Source organism: Diplotaxodon limnothrissa, linkage group LG11 (assembly GCF_057381915.1).
Source record: "Diplotaxodon limnothrissa isolate DT_005_m linkage group LG11, D_limnothrissa_male_GT1.1, whole genome shotgun sequence".
NCBI classification, from domain to species: domain Eukaryota; kingdom Metazoa; phylum Chordata; class Actinopteri; order Cichliformes; family Cichlidae; genus Diplotaxodon; species Diplotaxodon limnothrissa.
Genome location: NC_140606.1, coordinates 22,968,849 through 22,987,150, shown reverse-complemented (window position 1 = coordinate 22,987,150; position 18,302 = coordinate 22,968,849). Strand labels below are relative to the sequence as shown.

The 18,302-nt window shown below is 38.5% G+C and overlaps 3 protein-coding genes across 4 annotated transcripts; all 3 read left to right on the top strand.

The window, feature by feature from the left end:
- Positions 1 to 895: 895 nt before the first annotated feature.
- Positions 896 to 7,791, top strand: mrps15 (mitochondrial ribosomal protein S15). The gene is made up of 8 exons (XM_085366385.1): positions 896 to 1,131; positions 5,252 to 5,320; positions 5,424 to 5,499; positions 5,613 to 5,661; positions 5,768 to 5,852; positions 5,968 to 6,026; positions 6,400 to 6,591; positions 6,841 to 7,791. The coding sequence occupies exons 1-8, from the start codon at positions 987 to 989 to the stop codon at positions 6,946 to 6,948; spliced, it is 783 nt and encodes a 260-aa protein (XP_085222511.1). The 5' UTR covers positions 896 to 986; the 3' UTR covers positions 6,949 to 7,791.
- A 119-nt stretch (positions 7,792 to 7,910) lies between these two features.
- LOC146622741 (cornifelin homolog) lies at positions 7,911 to 9,622 on the top strand. Its single transcript, XM_085366391.1, has 4 exons — positions 7,911 to 8,316; positions 8,750 to 8,903; positions 8,986 to 9,122; positions 9,348 to 9,622. Exons 2-4 carry the CDS (start codon positions 8,792 to 8,794, stop codon positions 9,450 to 9,452), a joined length of 354 nt encoding a protein of 117 aa, XP_085222517.1. The 5' UTR covers positions 7,911 to 8,316; positions 8,750 to 8,791; the 3' UTR covers positions 9,453 to 9,622.
- A 533-nt stretch (positions 9,623 to 10,155) lies between these two features.
- Positions 10,156 to 16,032, top strand: oscp1b (organic solute carrier partner 1b). 2 transcript variants are annotated; one of them, XM_085366383.1, is made up of 11 exons: positions 10,156 to 10,267; positions 10,625 to 10,666; positions 11,300 to 11,454; positions 11,820 to 11,987; positions 12,485 to 12,565; positions 12,674 to 12,777; positions 13,211 to 13,339; positions 14,463 to 14,532; positions 14,628 to 14,767; positions 14,878 to 14,941; positions 15,872 to 16,032. In XM_085366383.1, the coding sequence occupies exons 1-11, from the start codon at positions 10,156 to 10,158 to the stop codon at positions 15,989 to 15,991; spliced, it is 1,185 nt and encodes a 394-aa protein (XP_085222509.1). In that variant the 3' UTR covers positions 15,992 to 16,032. The 2 variants fall into 2 exon arrangements, with proteins under 2 accessions (XP_085222509.1, XP_085222510.1); XM_085366384.1 differs by lacking the exon at positions 10,625 to 10,666.
- Positions 16,033 to 18,302: the final 2,270 nt, after the last annotated feature.

Here is an 18,302-nt window from a genome sequence, read left to right as displayed (position 1 = left end):
TGTAAAAATTTCAGGTTCAAAGAATCTTTAATAGGAGGTCAGAATAGAGAAAATGGAAGCTGTGTCCAGGTTCAGAGCTGCATTTCTTGTACGAATTAGTGGCAGAAATGTACCATCAGATTTTGATCCACCACACGACTCTGGAAAGTGTCAAATTAGCAAAGCTTCATTTTTCAGTATGACAGTGATCCCAAACACACTGGAAAATGCAATAAAAAGCATACCTGCATAGAAATTAAACACAAAATGGATCATCATGCGTCCTGGATTGATCTCTCCAGAGTCCACATCTCAACATTATTGAATCAGTGTGGGATCATCTTGACAGAGAATGAAAGAAAAGGCAGTCAACATCCAGAGAACATTTGAATATCCTTCTGGAAGCCAGGAAAGTTATTCCTGAAGAATACTTCAAACTACAAGAAAGTTTGCCCAAGAGAGTCCTGGTTATGTTGAAGAATGTGGTCATACCAAATAATTTAGCATTGTACAAACTCTGTTTTTGTCTTATATATTGTATTTCCCCATTTCAATACACCAATTTCCCCTTTTCCCAGCAAAGAAACGGGTAGTATTTTAGGAGGTTTGCACAGCATTGTATGTCAGCAGTTATAAATTGACAGTTTATTACCATCAGTGCTCTTTTTACTGCTTTTTATTTAAAAGTAACAGTAATAATATTGGGAGGGGGCACTTCTCATTAACTGTGACTGCTTCAATTATTAAACCAAACAATTGTCACTGAAAATAATAATAATAATGAAATGTAACGATGAAAGATTCCAAAAGTCGTTTTACGCTCGTTTTTATCGACGTGCTCTGGGATTGTTATTTTAGCCTAGTACAGCATCTCGCAATCGCTACTCGGCTAGTTTAGTCTAACCAAAATGGCGATCCTCATGTAGGGGTCGAGTGTGATTATTGGACGAATTTTTCAGCAGTTTTAGACAGTTTATTCTCCGTCCTTGTTATCTATACTGTGAGCCATGTTCACAAACATAGGCCTGAGGGCAGTTCTCAAGGTCCAAGCTAGTGTTTTGCGGGAAAGCTCGGCAGCTCTCTGTTGTGCTGCATCAGTCAAACCGTGGACGAACAGGTCGAGTTTACTGTCAGGACCAAACGTGAGAAGTGGTAAGTGTGAGGAAGACAAAACTTTCTTGTGGGTAAATATCAGTCAAAACATGTGTTTCTGTGAGCAGTTCGTAATTTCGCTAGGTCTTCTTGGGAAGTAACTAACACGAACGGCAGGCGGCACTGTTGGCGGAGCTACATGTTACCCTGATAAGCGGAAAGACCGCATACTTGACGTCTGAAACGATTTTCATCATAACGTACTCCAAAGTGTAGTAATCGGCTTTGCACAGCCTCCCTACGCAATTCATTTTTCTATCACACAGTTCTCTCCACACCACCAAGACAGTGTGAAGTTACTGGCAGGTGTTTCGTCAGCTGCTCAGCTACTTGTCATTGAAAACAGTCTTTCACAAAAACCCATATGTTCATATTTCTTTTGTTGAGTCTATGAAAAATGCCAAGTGTGGGATTTCTCATAGATTCTTACAGATTTGTAGAGTTTCAAATGTGTACAACTATGTGTGGCTGATATTTTTTTTTTCAGGTAGGAGATGATGCCACACGCAAAACCAAGCAGTGTAAACACAGGGCAGTTTCACAGTCTGAATTGGCTGTTGTTTTAAGTCCTGCTTCCTTTGTTGCAGATTTGCTCATTTTCCCTTCCAAAAACTTTCTGTGCATACGACAGTCTAAAAATATTAAAGTGCGCAAGGATCTCCTGGTGTGCACAAACCGGGTTACATCTTCATGTGGAGTCTTGATTCTCTTTTCATACTTTTCACACAGTCTCAGCTCCCACACAGATCAATAAATGCATGCTGTGTGGAAAACTGGGACATCTGAGTTTTGCTTTTTGGGGGGGTTGATTTGTGTGTAATTTCTAAGTAGACAGGATAGCTTGTCAACTCTCAGATAGAGGGACTTTGAAGAGCCTCTCACAGCTCTTTTCACACACCTCCGTGTGCAAAACTGATGCCTGCTAATCAGAGGGTTGTTGCACACACAGGGTGTGAAACAAACAAAAAGAATATCAGAAATATTTTTGACACGAAGCCTCTAAAAGAGGACTAGGTAACAGTGTAGTGCTTTAGCTACTTGAAACTTTTCTCCCCTAAATGTTTTTGTGGTTATCTCCCCTTCTGCACTTCTTTGCTGCTTAATCTGATGCAATATCTTGCTTTCTTATCATAATATCTGGAGCATCTACAGAAGCTTTTCTTTCATTTCCCCCCTCAAGTCTACTAGAATATGACAGCTTTTTTTTCTTTCTTTTTTTTCTCACTGTTGCAGCCTATGCACTGACAGTCACAGGTTTGCCAGCCCTTCAGTGACAGGCATGAATAAGAGCTGTTTGGCTTGCAGGCCGCTTCTCTCTACAGTGCTATGACTAATACAGCAAATAAATACTTTTTAACCCAAGGTTTGTACGCTGTACACTGCAGTCTATCAGAATTGAAATCACCAGCAGTGTCTCAAGAAAAATGTATGCTACCTTGAAATTTTTTACTTTGGTTTCTGCTGTTGATAACTTTAAAATAAGGTACAGAGAATTTCTATTAAACTATTCTCAACAGCAAAGATTACTGCCAGGTGAAAACTCGGTGAAAAGCTCTTTCCTGATGAGTTTCCTTCAGTGGATTGCAATATTAGTTGCACACGTTGGTGGATTTTTGAAGGAGGGCTGAACTGTCGCATAACATTAGAGAGGAAGTGACATCATTTGCTGTTTTGATATTGAAAACCACTGCTCTTATCGCCATCTGATATGTACATAGTTGCGTTTTAGGGTGAGTGTTTGACAACCGTTTTAGAAAGATTATCTTAGCTTTACTCTACAAGTTTCTCCATCAGTCACGCAAATTAAGCTTCATGAGTCGTTTCATCATCCTGTAGATTTCATTTACGTATTTTTTTTTGTTTTGTTACAATAAATCAATGATTTTCTGACAACTCAGCTTGCAGCAGAAATGTTTTTATTATGTATTATCCCAGAGAGGTGTTTCTCTACAAATAGGATAGTCAAGTTATCCCAGAACTTAGGGGTCTGCTTATGCTACCCTATTACCTGGTGTGTTTTTGAATCATTTCCATTCATGCTTATAGGAAGGAAGATCTTAGAGTATTTCGGGATAATATTTAGAGGGACAATACTCCTCATAATTTAAAATAGCTTATTCACAAATAAATGTTAGAGATTATAAGTAACTTTCAGGCTTTGTTGTTTTTCATACAGCTCTCTTACGCTCTTGCTGTGTCTTTGGGCTTATTTGTCACACTCATATTTCAGATCATCAAACAAACTTCAATAGAAGATGAGAACCCAAGTAAATAGAAAAGGCGCTTTTTTTTTTTCTTTTTTTTTTTTTAGTGATTTCATTTATTAAGAGAAAAAAAGTTACCCAAAACCTACCTCAACCTATGTGGAAAATTAATTCATCTAAATCTAAGAACACTGTGTTACCTTTGGCAGTCATTCATTTGCAATAAGTGGCAATGAGTCCTTCACATCATTGTGGAGGAATTTTTGGCTCACTCTTTGTGGAATTCTTTTAGTCACAATGACATGAAAGGTCATGTCAAAGCATTTCTATCAGATTTAAGTCTGGACTTTGAATAAACCACTCCAAAACTGTCATTGTATTTTTAATTTTCTGTTGTTTGCTTTGTTTTGGGGGTTTTTTTTGTTTTGTTTTTTGTCTTTTCTGTTGTTGTTTTAAAGCCATTCAGAGGACCTGCTGGCTTGTTTTTGATCATTGTCCTGTTGCATAAGCCAAGTGCGCTTGAGCTTCAGGGTACAAAATGATTGCTGGACATTCTCTTACGGGATTTTCTGGTAGAGCGCAGAATTCATAGTTCCGTCGATTACAGTAAATCATTCACCTCGAGAAGGAGCAACAGGAATCACACTTGACTATTTTTATTATGTGCTTATGATGCTGACCCCAAAGGTTTTTGAGCGATCAGCAAGATTAGCAGCAGTGGTTTCTGCCCCGGAACTTCCCCATAGATGCGAGTGTTTTGAGTGTCTTCCAAAGACCAAGGAACTGATCGTGGACTTCAGGAAGACCAGGAAACACTTGACCCCTGTTTCAATTCAGGGGGTCAGTGTTGACATTGTGGAGGACTATAAATACCTTGGAGTACACATTGACAATAAACTGGACTGGGCTAAAAACACCACAGCACTTTACAGGAAGGGCCAGAGTCGTCTCTATTTTTTGAGGCGACTGAGGTCCTTCAACATCTGCCAGAAAATGCTGAGGATTTTCTATGAGTCTGTTGTGGCCAGTGCGATCCTCTATGCTGTTGCATGCTGGGGGAGCAGGCTGAGGGTCGCAGATGCCAACAGACTTAATAAACTAATCCGTAAGGCCAGCAATGTTGTGGGGATGGAGCTGGACTCCCTCAAGGTGGTGTCGGAGAGGCGGATGCTGTCCAAGATAAAGACAATGTTGGATAACACCTCCCACCCACTCCATGACATGCTGGTCAGTCACAGGAGCTCGTTCAGTGAGAGACTGAGATTACCGAAAAGCACCACTGAACGACACAGGAAATCATTCCTGCCTGTGGCCATCTCCCTGTACAACGCATCCACTTAACACACTGTTTGCTGCTACAACTACACATGTTTCTTTTCCAACTATTTATTTATGAGTGACTTATGTATGTATGTATATATATGTATATATTGTACTATTCTTAGTTAGTGTATTGTCTGTCTTGTCTTAATGTTGGTTTAAAATGGAGCACTGTAACAAAAAATAATTTCCCCCAGGGATCAATAAAGTATTCTGATTCTGATTTTGGAATCATGAATACTGACCTCAGCTGAGGAAATTGAGGCCTTTTTTAATAAAATAAATCATTAGCAAAGCAACGATTCCCTTGTTCCCTTCTACTTTCAAAATGAGTTTAATCTCCTAAGCAGTGGCTCTGTAGTGTAGTGTTTTACACATTTGCCAGACAAGTGAACAATCCCCAATTCGATCCCTTGAGGGAGAATTAGATCCCTGGAGGGAGGCACAAATCCTTTCGGGGTTACATCATGAGAGAATCCGGCCAAACCAAACACGTGGAGCTACCTGCTGTGGTGATCTCTTGTGAATAACAACTGAAAGTAACATTTTGAATCTACTAAACGTGAATGTTTGCAGTGATGCATCTGATTTCTCAGTTGCAGGAAGCTTTGCTGTTCCACAGCCAGTGAGACACTATGCCCGGGCTGCAAAGAAGAAGAAGACAGGTATTTAAGAGGAACTCTCATCACCATAGTGTGCGCATGTGAGCATTTATAAATGTGTACATAAGTTAAAGAAAGAAAAATCACAAAAGTATTTTTCCTCCAGGACCTGAGAGCCAACTCAACGATCTTCCTCCAACAATGCTGAAGATGGATTATGCAGCTGTTCCCCTTGCTCAAACGTAAACATATACAAAATGATTAAAATTCAGACTTTCTATTAATTATTTTATAAAAGTGGACGCACATAGTGATTGGTCTACTCTTCTAACACTATTGTATTTTCTGCTAACAGAACTGATGATCTTGTCAAAAGGCTTCTTTCACTGGAGTTGGCTAGTCATGTAAGTTTGTCTTTTTTATGTACATTGTTTGGCCCTCTTGTGGGAAAGCAGAGGCATAAACAAGTAGTTCAGCATTAATAACTAATAATAATAATCTCATCTTCAGAAAGAAAAGCTACAGCTAAAACAAGAACAGCTAATTGCAAAGGTCCAGAGAGATGAGAGTGACCGAAGCTCAGAGGAAGTACAAGGTGAGGTGCTATATTTTTCATTATGTTGCACATAGTTTCTTCACTGAAAAAAACACGGGATACAACTTTTATTTATTATGCGATGTTGAAATTCTCCTGTTCTTTCTCTCCTCAGTGGCTATATTGACTGCTAGAATCCGAAACTACCAGGAACATTTGCAAAAACATCATAAGGTGAGAATAAAATGCATTTAAATTAATCAGCAGGTTGACAGATTAAAATGACGTAACACATGTAGAGCACTTGACTCTCACCACTGGAAGTTTCATGTATGAATACGTCTCTCCACATTTCCTCTCTGCTTTTGTGAGGCCTGCATGTGCTACAGGATATCCTGTGTACTCCCCCACATTAAATAAAAAGATGCGTAGCATGGCCAAGGTCGGAAGTTTCCGTGTTACATCATAGCCTAAACAATTTTATTAAAATTAACAACTGTTTTTATGTGGCATGACGAAGCAGCTGTTCCTCAGTAGGTGTCCTGATTTCTAGCGCATGTTGCTCTGTTTGTATTTACTTTCGATATTCTGTGTTGTTTGATGCTAGGATAAAGCAAACAAGAGGCGAATGCTTATGGCCATTGACCGAAGGAAAAAGATTTTGAAACACCTTCGGTTGATTCGCTACGATGCCTTTGAGAAAGTGTGTGAGCAGCTGGGCATCACATACACCTTCCCCCCAGAGTACTACAGACGGGCCACCCGTCGCTGGATGGCCAAGAAAGAATTCTGCATTAAGGTAGCAAATAAATGAAGCTGTTATTTATTAAGTCTACATCATCTCTGCACATTAATGTATACTCATATCTGTTGGGAAAAACTTAAAACTTTCCATTACACACAAGTGTAATGGAAGTGTAGCATATAGAGCATCTAGGGCATTACTCAAGCCTTCTGGAAACTCTTCTCTATACATTAAAGGTGTTATTTTATGCCCCCCACTAACACTTGGTCATATGTGTTTGTGTGTCTGTGTGTGTCATCTCAGGTCTTCAAAGCAGTGCAAAAGCAAAAAGCAGAGCAGAGGCTGAAGATAAAGCAGAGTTCAGGCTCCACAGACACGGAGTCAGCAAAGACAAATGCAGCTGAGATCTAATGAGACAAAAGCCACAATCTGTACACCTTCAGATGTAGTGATGTATCATGTAGATAAATAAATGGTTTTCCCATGCTGCCGTCACACGATTTTACTTTCTATTGTTGTCATTCTGATACCAGAACTGTCTGGAGATGTCAAAGATTAATAAGAATAAAATATCTGAGAAAGCTGGGTTGGAATAATCCTCCAAATTGTAATTGAACTAAAGCATGACTTCTAGATGTATTAATTTAAGATCTCATTTTAGAAAACCAGGAAGCCAGAAACTCAAGTATAGTATTAATATGCTAATTAGAAATAAACCTACACTGCAAATTCTCCATTTTATCTGAGAGGATACTCTGTGTTAAACCACCATGGCAAAAAACTAGCGCTAAAATATTATCACTAGATCGACTCTGTGCGTTATTATGGCTTCATATCAGCACCGGTGTGTGTTTTGTTTTTGTTTTTATGTTTTGTTAATCAGCTGTCAGTGGCAGTTCACCTCATTTGTACCAAGTTGAGGCATATCAGATAAGGACTTCTTCCTGGAAGAGTACTGTTGAAGCAGTATTCAGGCTTTGTGGAAACATGAGATTGACTTAATCCAACTATGTTTAGGGTCATAAAATGCTTGTTGGTAGAATGCAGTATCATTTATCTTTTTGAGTGTTGTTTAAATGTACAGTAAGTTAATTCAAGTTAGAGAGAAATTGTTAAAAAAATCTAATTAAGAATTCCTGACATTCCTGGCATAGTGTTATATTGGTAAAAATTGGTGATGTTGCTAAAGCATCGGATTTAAATGTACAACATCACGAGGCAAGGTTAATTTAATTCTCATATAGGGTATAACAAGACCGACATTTTCATTAAAAGCTATTTTTACATTATACATTAATATGAAAAGAAGGCTTTAGTTTCGTATAGTTTTGTGCTTATTCAAATCCTGAGTAAATCCATCCCTTCTTTTGCATACTGCACTAGTGATATAGTGTTCTAATAGATTAAAACCTCAAGACAAGAACGTGTTGCATTTGTGGATGTCATATGAAAGTGTGACCTTAACAATTCTAACTGCATGGCTTCCCTGAAGTCTACTGATCTGTCATGAGATCAGAAAAACTTTAAACTCTCAGTCACATACATGTGCTTGTGACCTTGTGATTTGAGGTTGTACACTTTATCAGACTAAAAAAAAAGAAGCAATTCCTGTTAATGGACTGATTTTTTGCCAGTGAATCACCACAGATCTTTGTCGTCCCCAGAAAGTGCAGGCTGTTGCCAAACCAGCGTTTCACAGCTCAAGCTCGTCACAATTTCCTGTGTGGTGTGCAACTTGTCATTTTGAGCAGGTGGAGCTCATACTCTCACACTCTTCTGGTAAGTGACACCATTTTTTCCTTTCGCAGCAGATAAACTTAAAAGTTAAATATTCTTAAATTAAACATAAAAATTATATTTGCAATTCGTGCGCATGTTATAGTTAAAAGTTGGCCTTTCCGTTATGGCTGCCTTGATACAAGATAACATGGGCTTTCATTTGTTCTTTGGGTTAAAAACCACATACATGACTCTCTTTCATACGATATTGTGAAAATAGTCCATGTTACACTAACGTATTCCTGCAACAATGTTTTATTTAGAAATATATATTTTACAGGGAAAGTCCAAAAAGTATTTTTTAAATCATAATTTGATTTACCTCAAATGACAGAGTAAACTGTTGCATGCTGTGTTGAGGAGGGTTTTCTGTAAATATGTGATGTTAATTAGTGTGCAAATATCTAATGCTCTCTAATATGTTTTTGACTAGGTACTTAAACCACAGAGCAAATAAACAGACCAAGTAATCCAAATGTCAAACCCAGTGGTCACCCATCAACCAGGTGCTGGCGGCTATGGGACTAATGTTCAAACAGGAGAGTGGAGCACAGGCTTGTGTGCCTGCTGCAGTGACTGTTTGGTCTGTAAGTACAAGGCACATCATTTGTGCATGCACACTTTGTTTTGTTCGTTTTAGACATTCATAAATGTACTCGTGTTGTTTAGGTGCCGTCGGTTGTTTTTGTCCACTGGCACTGAGCTGCTACACAGCAAATAAGTATGGTGAAAACTGCTGTTTGGGTTGCGTGCCTGGAGGCTTAACAGCCATGAGGACTCACATGAGATTAACCTATGGTATTCAGGTATGTTACCCATGCAACTCAATGCAGTTATTATAAAATCCAAACTTCAGAATACCGTACCTTATGCAATTAGTCTTTAGGTTGTAAGTATTGCACGTATGATAGTCTGTTTCAGTCTTGCTTTTATGAAAGACACAGATTTTGCAAACATGGGAAATTTTGTGCGTTTCCCACAATTGAGAAATCTGCAACATTTCTGTAATTTATGCAATCTTTTAACCACAGGGAACAATATGCAACGACGCCTTGATGATCTTCTTCTGTGGACATTGTGAAATGTGCAGGATGGCAAGAGAAATCCGCATCAGGAATGGAGAGATTTCACAGTAACAAGAGTTTTTCATGATGCTCAGCTATTGTGGAAGTAACTTGTTTACCCATGGAGCTTTCATGCAAACCAAAAAAAGCATTTAATGAAGTATGCATTTATGTGTGTATTAAATCTTTGGCCCTAACTTGCAAGAGCAATTGTGTATTATTGTAAATAAAGTGCATTTTCAACAGGCATCACATTTTTTGAACAACTTTTTGAAATTTGATGGCTCACCTTATATCATTTATTTCTCAACGTAAGAGTTATGCAACTAAAAACGTCCAAGAAAGCTTCTAGAAAAGATTGTTGGGTATTATCGTAAATCAGTTGTGAGCAGCTGAGTAAAAGGTTGATCTTCCTTATGAATTATAATATCGTTATAATTGTCATATAAGTCGAATTGTACTGGTTAGAATGCTTAGACTTGCCATGAAACCACTGGTTTGCATTATATTATATATAATTATATAATATGTATGACTACATGGTGAAAAATGGTCCATCTATCTCTAATCAGTGAGCTCCTAATTTACAACGCGGTTGTACCTCGTCTAATCCCGCCCCTTTCTTTTACGTATTTACTACATAGGGCTCTGATTGGCTATTTATTTCGTGGCCTGGCAACCAGAAGCGGCTTTACCAAACAGACAGACCACCCACCAGCTAAAACATTCGAGCTAGCTGTTTTGTCTGGAAAGATTCAGCTGTTCAAATTCCATCATGTCTTCAAGGACTCTGCCGCTGCTTTTCATTAATCTCGGCGGGGAAATGTTGTACATCCTAGACCAGCGTCTCCGAGCTCAGAATATCCCTGCTGACAAAGCTAAGAAAGGTAGCTAGTTTAGCAGCTTTCCAGCTAGCAACACAATTGTTATCCTGTTCAGAAAAAATATTAATGTTAGACCGCAGTAAGTGCACATGTATGTTGTTCGTTTACTTGTTTCTGTATTGATGATGTCGGTGTCTCTGTCGAATCAGAAAGTCAAAATAAGACATGTCTTTTCGTAGGAGAGTGTGACTGGAAGCCCTGTAAAACAATTGTGTATTGTTGCCGCTCTGTCAGTTTAAAAGATATCACTGGTTTGTTGTAAAATGATATTAGATGATGTTAAGCATTAACCACCAGCACACGTGGCAGTCTTAAAATCAGCTGTTTACTTACGTACCATTTCCCTTTGGATTGATAAAGTTTCCACAATACCTGGCTGGATAGAGGCGGACAGAAAGAGAGGTATTATTACAAGATGCAATGAGGCGCTGATGCATTAGTAGCTCTTTTGCTCTGCTTTGGCTTAGCCTGAACCCATGCCATGCGTAAATAATGAATGAATAACGGATGAGCTGACAAACAATGTCCTGCTTCATTGGTTGTAACAACCTTTCTTATGTGTGTCTGTATTCCAAAACTCCAGTTTTCAAGCTTCCAAGGTGGCGTTCGCATACATATGCTGGACAAATTACTTCACTTCATGAACCAAAGTGAATTAGTCATATACCTTGAACCCCCAGTAAGTTAGCCACAAAATAATGTTACTTTCCCAAACTTGAGTGATCTAAAATGTAAGCACTTTTTAAGTAAACCCTAAAGGTTTAGTTAAGGTAAGTATTGCTCCTGCAATACTGGTAAAAAAAAAAAAAAGGCAAAACCTCCCCCCACCCTCCAAAAAAACATCTTTGGCTGTAGGATTTCTGATAAATAGGTCTGCTGCTTTGTTAGGGTCTTTGGGTTTCAGCTCTGGGTAAAATCGTTTTCGGCAATGTAGAGTGTAGAGCGCTAATCTGCCTGCTTCTGAGCTAATAGTATGGGAAGGGCATTTGTCTAACCTTAATTAACATTTTGTGCTTTAATTGCTTGTCTGAATAGTTATGAATGACATCATCACCACCATGTTTAACAAAAAGTTCCTGGAGGAGCTTTTTAAGCCACAGGAGCTTTATTCCAAGAAGGCCCTACGGACCGTGTTTGACAGGTTGGCCCACGCATCCATAATGAGACTCAATCAAGCTAGTATGGACAAGGTAAGACATCATGTATTCATATACAGCCTGTGTGTTTTTAATTTACTCTTGTGCTCCCAATATTTTGTTTGCATTTTTAATTACAAGCATTGACTTTCTATCCATGCACCAGTTACATTTCTTCAAAACCACACAGAGATGTTTTTATCACAGCCTTTTCATTATGCATATTGGATCTACATTAGATTTGCCTTCATGCCAATCAATATAAATCAAGTGTATAATGTAACATTTTTGTTGTGTTTAAGCATAAGGCACATTCATTTACATACTATGTCTCCCTCTACTGTTTATCACTCAACAACAGCATGCATTTATTTCTGATGCCTAAGACAATGTGTTGATGAATGTGTCCCTGTTCATAGCTCTATGACTTGATGACCATGGCTTTTAAGTATCAGGTGCTTCTCTGTCCACGACCTAAGGACATCCTCCTTGTGTCCTTCAACCACATGGATGCAATCAAAGACTTTGTGAAAGATACTCCCAGCATTCTCAGCCAGGTTGATGAGACTTACCGACAGCTGATAGAGGTACTACATGTGGGACTTTGCTGTCTTCACATTTGTTACAAGAAAATATAGTCAGAAATATTTTATATTGCTTGTGGGGATTTTTTTTTCCTGCAGTTTGCAGCAAGATGTATATGGTTTTAAAAAAAGTAGCATGCAAAGAAGCTCCCCTTGGTTAACTACATAAAGATAAATGAAGAAGATAAGAAAAGCTCATGGGGGAAAGAAAATCAAGGACATTCTTAATAAGAGTGTAATCACGTGGCATATGAACTGGTTTAACACTCTTATACTGCAGCTGGTGATGTACTGAGAGTCACTACTTCTCCTCAGGCCTTCTCCTCCAAGACAAAACTCACCTCTTGTGTTAGAAATGACCAAGCAAGCTATGAAGGCCCACTTAAGACAAAGAAAGCCATCTAAGCTAGCGATTTCAATTCTGTGTTGCCAGTACCGCCAGCATAAATAAATGTTTTCATCAGTTTAGATTTTTTTTTAATACCAATATGTATTTTTAGATGTATACGCCTTTGTCCAGTGGTGAATTCCAGCTGATTAGACAAACTCTTCTTATCTTCTTTCAAGACATGCATATAAGGGTGAGTCATCATTTGTGACTTTTTATTATGAAGATGGTATAACTAATTTTTTCCTGCTTGTTCAGTTAATGTTTACTTTCTCTGTGTTTGTACCTTCTTCTATGGCAGGTATCTATTTTCCTCAAGGACAAAGTGCAGAATTCAAATGGCCGCTTTGTTCTTCCCACCAGTGGTCCTGTGCCCCATGGCACTCAAGTCCCTGGCTTGATAAGGTACCACAGTAAAGAGCTTTTATCCCTCAGACCCAGGCAGTCTGAAGTTTAAAGAATATTGTCAATGAGTAAGACTAAATAAGTGGCTTTGATAATATACTCTTTCTCTTTTCATTGAACTTTAATGTCTGCCGCTTTGTCTTGCATATTGTCTCTTTGCTATCTTACTTGGACACCGTAATCTGATTTTACGTAAGCTTATCTGTAGCTAATTGCATTACAGAGGTCTCGTTCAAGAAGTATTTGACTTCTAATTTTAGATACCGTGCATGTTTAGCTTGGATCAAAATTCTTAAGGATTTGCTGTGTGAAACATTTAAGCAGGAAATAAAGGCTCTTTATCATACTATGTACTAAATGCTTTCCTGTCTCTATTTCTCTCGTGTGTGTGCGTGTGTGCGTGCGTGCGTGTGTGTGTGTCATTTTTTTGTAGGATGTTCAGCTGTACAGGTGAGGAATTCACCAGGCTGAAGTTCAATAATGGAGGGAACTATACCACTGCACTCCGTGAAGGATCTTTTGACATCTTTGGTGATAGAGTCACAAAACTGGGCACAAACATGTACGATGCTGGAATCTTCCCTTATATAAACATGCCTTGTTGTTTTTATGCAGTTTTCATTTTTTGTGATAGTAAGCCAGGACGAGAGGGATTTTAAGCACACAAAAGAGAAATTACCCGATTAACCTTTATAAAGGATAATGAAAGGAACTGCAAAAGCACCCTTGAGGTAGTGTATTGTGTTAAGGATCATTATCTTGTTGTGGACGGCATCTTTATTTTTCTTTTCTTTTTTTTTTTCTTTTTTACAATCAACTTTTTTCTTTCTTTTTTTTTTTTTTTTCTTTTTTTTTTTTTTTTAAACTAATACTGTTTAGTTTCCAGAATTTGCTTAAATTAATTAATTCTTCTTTCTACTAGTTGCACTGGCTACCACAAGAGCCTAAAACATATCAAATTCAACCTATCCTGCACAGCTGGAGAGGGGTGCATTTGATTAAAATCACCATCCTTTTATTCTACACATATACCTTTGCTGAATGTAGCTCTAAAAATGTCAGTCTGTAGTACTTGTTTCCACAATGCACAAGGTTTGGTTTAGGTGTTGATTTGCAAACGTCTGATGCTTAGTTTTGTGGTAAGGATACAGGAAATGTTTTCTTCTGATGGTGGTCACGTTTGCACAGCTGTTGCAGCACAACAGAACAGTTCAGCTTCGTGTTAAATCTTCCCGAAGGCCTTTTGCATTCAAACAACAGCTTTTTTTTTTTTTTTAGTAATCCTACAATTTCTCTCTGAAAGTTCTCTTAGTTTTCCAAACCCCACCCTCCGTTTTTGCTAATAATTGATGTGTTTCAGAATGATAGGCAGCTGCTTCCATTGCTTAAGCTGTGAATTGTTCATTAAAAGCTTAAGCAGTGAGTCACAGCTTTGAAAATTTCATCATCTGGCATTTCCTTGTGAAGTATGTGCACAAAGCCCTAAAAACCAAATTTTGGTCTGACACTAGTCAAAACTTAACAGAGCACAGATGTCTTGGTGTGCATTGTTTCCTTTTTCACTTTAAAATTGTACAAACCATTCTTACAATGTTGAAAGACTGTTTCATTGTCAGTGTTTGAACACCATTGTATGTTGACACGTTTTCTCCCTTTTTAAAAAAAAAAACAAAACCCAAATGTAGGTACAGTGTAAGTCGCCCAGTGGAAACTCACATGTCTGGCACATCTAAAAATTCTGCTCAGCATACAAAGGTGAAAACTGACAATTTCAATAACGCACAAAACGATTATAAATGTAAAGCATACAACTTCACTTTTAAATTTAACACACCGTTGTGTGTCAACAGGTCAGCGCTGCTCCAAACCCTCTGGCCAAAGAGGAACTGAACCTGCTGGCCAGGTTAATGGGAGGGTTAGAAGTTCAGAAACCAGGAAACGCAGACACTGGCTTCCGAATTAGCCTCTTTGCTACTGACGAAGAAGAAGAGTGAGTGTCCATATGTATCAGATGTAATGATTTCATTACTATTCCAAATGTGAAAAATACTTTTTATTTTCTTTGAAACAATCAGAAGTAACACTGTGACTCTGTTACAGAGAGGCATTAATATCAAGACCCGATGAGCTTTCATATGGAGTCATAAACATCCAAGCAACCAAGGTAAATCTAAATGACCTTAAATCGCAGCCAACTTGTGTAGGAAAGCTGCATATCCAGCATTTTTTGGTGTGTGTGTGTGTGTGTGTGTGTGTGTGTGTGTGTGTGTGTGTGTGTGTGTGTGTGTGTGTAATTGGCATATTTATTTACAGAAAAGCAATTTGTCATCAAAGGGCAAGGGTAGACTATAAAATTAAAAATCTCAGTATTGTTGTTCTTTTCAACACTATGAGAACTTTGTTGTTGTTGTCACTGCAGAAACTACACAACTGATTACATACCAGGAAAACTTACAAAATTACACTGGTATTTGTTATGCTTTAGACAATCTGCTTCCCTTTCCCTTCTATCTCTGATGGGGTGCTGCTCTTCTCCCACTTTAACCTCCATATATAAACATCTTGCTTTTCCAGTGAAATGAAACGTATCTGAAAACAGACCTTAGTTCTGAAAAATCTCAATGCATGATCAGGACTCTTCATGGAATTATTTGAATTATAGGACTCATTGTAACAGCCATGAGCACAGCTTTCATAGAGGTTCTAGACTGTTTATTAAAGTAGCATCCGTCAAACAGCAGGTGAAAAAGGATACATTTCAGATCCGAACAAATGCCCTATTGCTCGCCCCTTTGAACCAAGAAGCAAGAGAGGTAAACTTCAAAAAGACTGAATCAAGGCTTCTTATCTCTGACAGGGGGGGGGCGGGGGAAATCCAGTCGAACCACTGATGGACTATTTGTTCCTGCCTCTGATAAAACCTTTATTGCACTGAGGGCTAAATGTTACTTATCTCAGTGTTGGGCTTAAGACTGTATAGTAATTGATTCAAGATGTGAGGCTTTGCCAGACCAACCAGATTTACTGTGATGAGGCTCAAATCCCTGTAATGGCCCATCCAACACTCTGATTGGTGCGTTTTATTGTCTTTCAGGACCAGCAAGCCAATGCAGAGTTGGCCAAGATCATGGGTGAATTTACAGAGTCAGGAGATCAGTCTCCCAGTGTCAGCAACAAAGGGGACGACCTTCTGGCCATGATGGACGGTTTGTGACATGGTCACAGTGACAGAAATGGCCAGGGATTGGGAACATTGCGTTGTCAACAGTCCGCACTACTAAAGACCAGTCTGCTTTCCATACCTGCAAATGCACTACAGCAGAATCGCATGCAGCCAGAAAAACTGCTTGCTCAAGTGCTTTTACAAAGCAGGTGTGAGCAGTTTTGTTGTCAGACGATCAGCTGCATATTTGCATTCAAGAACAAAGAATGTGTGGTGAGGCAAGCATTAAGCTGTAATAGTATGTTTGCTGTAAACACAAAGGTATTTCGGTTCAATGTACAGTTGGCTTATTGTATATTAGTTTATTGACCATGTGATAATAGCAAAACAAGTGTTTATACAGTGCAATATCTTGCAGCTTTTATTCTATTCTATGTAATATTCTTTAAATTATTTTAACAGTTGCAATGACCGAACAGTTTGAGTCAATTTTCAGACTGAGTCCACAGTTTGGTGGTTCTTTATTTCTAATTATTCCCCTTTTGAATTGTATCTTAATTTACACCATCCAGAGAAGAAGTTTGTGAATTCTTCTGTTCTAATGAACAAGTGACTACGTGATGAGAGAACTGGAGGAAACCCAAGTGCTCTTTTTCAGTGTGACATGAATTCTTTAGTCTTTATTTGGTAACAAATGTGTTTATCATACTGTTCTACCTTAAAAGAGTCTGAGGAGCAACTTGTAAGACATATTCCATTATCCTGTGATGTGTATGTAAAGTATAGAAATGTGCTTATAGAAATGAGTACATTGTTATAGTATAGCATAATGCAATATGACTGTGTAATATGTAAATATGTTTATTGCGTATACTTGATTTTCTATGTAGGCGAGTCCATATTGCTGCTTTTATTGAATGTGCAGTGTATTGTTTGGGGGGTTTGATTTTGGGGTTGTTTTTGTTTGTTTGTTTTTAAATAAAAAACAAATCTAATCTCTTGAACAGATTATTGTATTAAATGCATCACCAGTTTGGGTTCTGATGCAACAAAGTGTTAATACTGGCATGAACCTTGAAACAGCTTGTTGTAGTTAACACTTTCAAGCAGTAGGTGGCGCGATCTGACTTTGCAACACAGTTTGTATTAAGCAATGTATCACACGGGACTCCACTTAGTTAAAATCCTGCAAAAAAAAAAAAAGTGATCACTGTGGAGGACTCAATGAAGTGCATTTTAAAAGTCAGAGCAATTAAGGCTTTGTATGCTTAAGCATTTACCAGCAAATTTGAAAACTACAATCACCATGCTTCAATATCTCCACAAAACTTCTCTTCTGCAGTACAAACACCTAATGAGAACTGCTACTGAAACAGTTGTCTCTTGTACGTGTTATGTCTGCAGTCAGACTGTGATTGTCTCACACTCACGCACACACACATCAAAATGGAGCATACCATGCAAGAAAAACATGCTGAGACACTTCTCCAGATTGATGTTGGGGAGGAGGATTCTGGTGAGGTCTTCCCAATAATCTTGGCAAAGGGGAGACAAGAAACACTGTATGCCCTAAGGATACAGCCTACTTCCAAAACAAACAGAAACTTAAGCTCATACCAGTCATCCTGCAAGACTCTTTATTAGAATCAGCCACCTGAATCAGCAGCACTTCAGAAGAAACAATGCTTCACCATAAAGCTTTGCAAACAAAAACTGCACTTCTTGTTCAATTGGTGCACGCAGTAATATAAAAAGGGGGGTGATTTTGAATTAATAATGTCCATGCAGCCTTGTCCTAAGCATGATAACAACAACCCTCTAACAGGTTTTCCCATAGACCCCATGTTTGAGTTATGATTCAGTTTCCTCTTTAAAAACTGTGGGCAGGACACTATAAAGCCACAGGGTGACATGCGTTTCATGTGGCTGGGGGTATATGCTCGGCTGAGTCAAGGCAGGAAGACTAGTGCAACTCAAATAAGGATCTGATATTTAGGTTGCCCTCTCTGTGTCTGTCACATCTTCCCACTGGTTTGAAACTGGTACACGTGGGTGGAATTTAAGGTCAAGGTAAGTCTAAATTGAGATAGGTGGGCTCTCCTAAATGCCACTGTCATTCAAGACTGTTTTTACTGAGTAAATGACTAAGACTTTTACTTTTGAGTGGGGTCTACTGGTTGGCTGTTGCTGAATAACATACAGAGAGCCCTTGTCAAGAAGACATTTCTCCAAATTGATCTAGAAGAGAGGGACCAGATATCGTAAATATGTTATGTATTTATCAGATGAAGATCTGAATGAATTCAGTGATACACAGTTTCACTGAGTCATATGGTTGACCTAAATTAAGTGTACTATGTAG